This window comes from Cricetulus griseus, unplaced genomic scaffold (assembly GCF_003668045.3).
Source record: "Cricetulus griseus strain 17A/GY unplaced genomic scaffold, alternate assembly CriGri-PICRH-1.0 unplaced_scaffold_1, whole genome shotgun sequence".
Classification (NCBI taxonomy): domain Eukaryota; kingdom Metazoa; phylum Chordata; class Mammalia; order Rodentia; family Cricetidae; genus Cricetulus; species Cricetulus griseus.
In genome coordinates, this window is record NW_023276808.1 from 5949190 (window position 1) to 5954445 (window position 5256).

A 5256-nucleotide genomic window follows, 5' to 3' on the forward strand; every position below is an offset into this window, starting at 1 on the left:
CAGGTTAACTTTTTCAGGTACTCAAAAATGATTGTAAGTTACAAAGGCTTTAACAGTTTGACCACAAAGTTTTACTCCTGTATAAAGTGCACAATTTAACCAAACTGACTACATTTACAGTCCCTGCTGAATGATTTTTTGTAATGATTACAAAGACTCCTGGTATATGCAAAAGCTTTAATACATTGATAACCTTAAAATGTTTTTTTCTATTGTATATGTTCTTTTATGGGCTTAAAGAAATAATTGGCATGCAAAGTCCTTTCCTCATTTCTTGCATTCTTAAGGTCTCTCCCCATTATGTGTTCTATTATGTATGTGAAGAGCAAATTACAGAGTTTATAATATTCATATGGTTTCTCTGTAGTATGTGTTCTTTTATGCACTTTTAGAATATTTTGAAATATGAAGAAATTGCCACATTGATTTCATTCATCAGCTTTTGTCCTTTATGTGTTCCTTCATGAATTTGAAGGGAAATCTGCTGAGCAAAGGGTTTTCCACACTGATTACATTAATTGGGCTTCTCTCCAGTATGTATCCTTTTATGTTTTTGAAGATGGCTGTGCTGTGAAAAAGCTTTACCACACTGACGACATTCATAGGGTTTCTCTCCTGTATGCGTCCTTTTATGTGTTTGAAGATGACTGTAACGAGTAAAGGCTTTACCACACTGATTACATTCATAAGGTTTCTCTCCAGTATGTGATCTTTTATGCATTTTAAAAGTACTGTGATGAGAAAACGATTTTTCACACTGACTACATTTATAGGGTTTCTCTCCAGTATGTGATCTTTTATGCACATGAAGAACACTGTGATCAGTAAAGGCTTTACCACATTGATTACAGTCATAAGGTTTCTCTCCAGTATGTCTCCTTGTATGCCTTTGAAGATGACTGTGCTGAGAAAAGGTTTTACCACACTGATTGCATTCATAGGGTTTCTCTCCAGTATGTGTCCGTTTATGCATTTGAAGATGATTGCAACGAGTAAAGGCTTTAGCACACTGATTACATTCATAGGGTTTCTCTCCAGTATGTATCCTTTTATGTGTTTGAAGATGACTGTAACGAGTAAAGGCTTTACCACACTGATTACATTCATAGGGTTTCTCTCCAGTATGTATCCTTTTATGCATTTGAAGTGTGCTTTGCTGAGAAAAAGTTTTACCACACTGATTGCATTCATAGGGTTTTTCTCCAGTATGTGTCCTTTTATGCATTTGAAGAGTACTTTGCTGAGAAAAGGCTTTTCCACACTGATTACATTCATAGGGTTTCTCTCCAGTATGTCTTCTTTTATGCGTTTGTAGGTGAGTGTGCTGAGAAAAGGCTTTACCACACTGATCACATTCATAGGGTTTCTCCCCAGTATGTGTCCTTTTATGAGTTTGAAGATGACTGTAACGACCAAAGGCTTTACCACACTGATTACATTCATAGGGTTTCTCACCGTTATGTGTTCTTTTATGCCTTTGAAAATGGCTGTTATATTCAACGGCATTATGACATTGTGTATACACAGAAGGCTTCACTCTAGTTTGGCTTCTTTCATGTCTGCAAGGAAAATGGGCAAGTAGAAATGCTTTACCATATTCAATACAATGTTAAATCTTGATATCTGTGTAAATTAATATTACAATTTGTTGGAATTTTGAAGAATCAGATCTCATATTCTTATCATTGTGATAATACTCATGTTTCCCCCTACATTAAGAGTTGTTTTGCAACTTTGGAGATATCAGTGTAGGTATAATCCTGTAATATATGTTTCTAACTTTTGGAACCTTTTTCTACAGGTGATTTTTTTTACATATTGAAAAGAACTGGAAAAATTCAGATCTTTATCACCATTATTGAATTTTGAAATTTTCTTACACTTTGAGTCATGCTACATTTGCTAATAAACTAGAACAAACAGAATCATGTACACATTCCTACAGCTATTGGGCTTTTCTGCAAAGTGAACTTATTGGTGTATTAGCAATAAAGCAGGAAAATAAATTACCTTAAACATGAATCAAATTCAACAAGTATGATTAAATTGCGACTTTTTACATATCTTTAAATATTCTGTGAGAGTGGTATATTATGTCCTCCATATTCCTTTGCTCATATGGCTTGTATCCTGACTGATATATGATATACTCTTAAAGGAAGTTTACAAAGAAGAAGCTTCCACATTTAGTTCAGTTTGACTTTCTGTTCGTCATAGACATGTACTAGAGGTATTCAGGATTCTCTGCAATAACTGCAACTTTACTCTTGACAATTACTGCCCCTGTCCCTAACCTTACAAGAGTAACAGCAAGTATATGGGTAAAACTAAATTATCTATGGAGTATTTTCTTAATGGAAGGTTTGGAGATATGCTTATCACATTAACCATGTGTATACCATTAGTGATGTAGGTAGTAAGAAATAAATGGAATTATATTTCTACAGCACAGCTATCATGGTTTGATTATTCAAGTGGTAGTTTCTCTTGAGGCATTGTTTCGTGACTTCTTTCTTAAAATATTGTTTTTCAAATGAAGTTCACCTACCTGAAATTGAGTTATATGGTGTGGTGAGAATTTAATAATCATCACCGCAGTTTAAGCTGTGATTAATTACACTGTTGTTTGTGTTTCAAAATTTAGGACACATTTCAATTTCTTCAGTGACACATTTCTATGAAATTGTAAATGAAAATTACCTTTCATGTCTTGTAGAACTTGTAGAATGTTCTTCAATATTATTGTCTTCCCAACTGTATCCTAAAACATAGTACCAGAATATATATTTATTATTGAAAAATGTGCAAAATTTATGTTACTGTCGTCAATGAACTTTAGAACTTCAACTGATTTATTTACCATATTCTTTTTTCTCTCTCAATAAAATTAAAGAACATCAAAAACCAAGAAACAGTTGTCCTATTATTTTAAAATATGCAGTAAAATGCCCTCTTACCTATATCATTGAGGTTCTTGTAGGTATCCAGCATCACATCTTTGTATAGATTCTTCTGAGAAATATCCAGCAAAGCCCATTCTTGCCAAGTGAAGTCGATATGCACATCATTATAGGTCATGGCATTCTAAAATATCACATACATGTGTGCAACTAAAAGCATGATACTGACAATATTCTAAATGCACATTTCTGTAGAACATTATTTTAGGATATGTTACATTTATGCAGGATACAGAGAAAAGCAACTGATGAAATTTGCCAATTAAAGGTAGAACATTATTTCAACAATCCTGCTTCACTGAAATGTCAGACAGACACAGTAGTCCTGTAGACTGAAGATGGGTACCCAATATTGCAGAAAAATTTTGGGTGACAGTCCAGGCAGGCAGATGTCTCTTTCATTTGTAAAGTCTGGAAAGTTGCCTGCAGTGCACTTCCTCTTTACTTAGCTAGTAATATTTTTTCTTTTTTCTTGGATGTTATTGAAGACTAGTTGCAGTTTTTCTTTAATTTTTGAAGAAATGTATTAATAGAACTGTGAGTTTACTAAGGTATGTTAGGTAATAGAATATTTTTTCTGAATTTACAAAATGCAAACTAATTATAACTTGATAAATTTTGATGTTATATATAGTTTTAGTATATTAAATTTGAAACATTTCTTTTGATGTAGATGATAATGGGGAATGGTAGAATATTATGTTAATATGTGTTGTTTTGTTTATGTTGCATTTGTTTATTGAATCTATGAATCTTTGGTGGACTGAAATACCTGTTGGTTTAATAAAGAACTGAATGTCCAATATCTTGGGAGGAATGGACAAGCAACGTTGGCAGGAAGACAGAAGAAAGGGGAAGGGAAATCTGTGAGTATAAAAGGAAGGCACAAGAGTAGCAGAGGACACCAGCAGGCAGCCACTAAGATACACTGAAAATCATGGACTAAGAAGTAAAGAAAGGTATACAGAATAGAGAAAGATAAAATCCCAGATGTAAAATGCATAATTTAATGGTGGCTAGAAAGAAGCCAAGGTAAGGCCATGCATTTATAAGAATAAAGTTTGTGTGTAGGATTTATTTGAAAACTAGCTGGAAGGCCATCAAAAGAGCAAAGAAAACAACAACAACAGCCTCAGTCCTCACATCTTCCTGCAATGAACTCTGAGTCTACTCACTGGGATTCTAAATCTGCCAAACATAGCTGCTGAACTATAACCACAGACTAAGAACCAATGTCCTTAAATTTGATTCTTTCTTGTTTGCAAGACAAACACATAATGAGTGATCCTTCAAAGTTTGACTTCTTTTAGATTTTAATATATATATTTAATATATTTAATATATATATATTTATATTTAATATATATATATTTCCATGCATATCTGCACACCAGAAGATATGTACCCCATCTCATAATGGATGGTTTTGAGCCATCTGGTTGTTGGGGATTGAAATCAGGACCCCTGAAAGAGCAGCCGGTACTCTTAACCTCTGAGCCATCTCTCCAGTCCAAGTTTGACTTCTTAATGGATATGGACACTAACAGTCTTGGACCACAGTTTTAGCAGATTTTGTATGATGTTGCTTCCTGGGAGTAGGAATCAATTTGCTTACGTCATCTATAAATCGAAGATTTAGCAGGTTGTTTTCTTACCCTTGGGTTAACCTTCATAGGCTTCCACTACATAGCAATATCTTTCTCTTATAATGCCAATGAACTCCTTAAAATTTTCTGCTTGTTTATCACTTGACTACCATCTAAAACTACCTTTTCTGTTTCACTTATTTCTATCCCATTTATTTTGTTCACTCTAGGCCTGATTTGCCATATGAATCATCAACAATGATCATCCAACATATTAAATATTCCATTTAAGGCATAAGCGCATTATCTTTTTAATTCTGCATTAGTATATTTCCAGGGCATAGTCAGAATAAGAAAGATTTTAGAGCCAAAGTATCACACAAATAACCTCTTGCTTAATTTTTGCAGTCTATTTCTGACTCAGATTCTATGATCTCAATCTCTGCCATAATTCTGCCATTATTCATATAATCCCAATCTTCCTAGCACTACAGGAATGGCAAATTATCTTCTGTGTACAAATTTCAATGTTTTTGCCACCTAAAGTCTTGGTATCATCCACATTCTTCGAAAAGACAACAATTCCAGGTTTTACTCGGCAATGAAAACCACTTTTGGTATTCTATTATTTTTAAGTTGCATTTATGTTGATGTGATTAAATCCCCTATCCAAAGCATCTCAGGCAATAAATGTGCTTATTTGGCTCATC

At 33.8% G+C, this 5256-nt stretch overlaps 1 protein-coding gene across 1 annotated transcript; it reads right to left on the reverse strand.

Annotated features, from left to right (window-relative positions):
• Positions 1 to 514: 514 nt before the first annotated feature.
• On the reverse strand, positions 515 to 3078 carry LOC107977625 (zinc finger protein 431-like). The gene is made up of 3 exons (XM_035453586.1): positions 2958 to 3078; positions 2701 to 2761; positions 515 to 1559 (listed from the first exon to the last, which is right to left on the reverse strand). Exons 1-3 carry the CDS (start codon positions 3076 to 3078, stop codon positions 515 to 517), a joined length of 1227 nt encoding a protein of 408 aa, XP_035309477.1.
• Positions 3079 to 5256: the final 2178 nt, after the last annotated feature.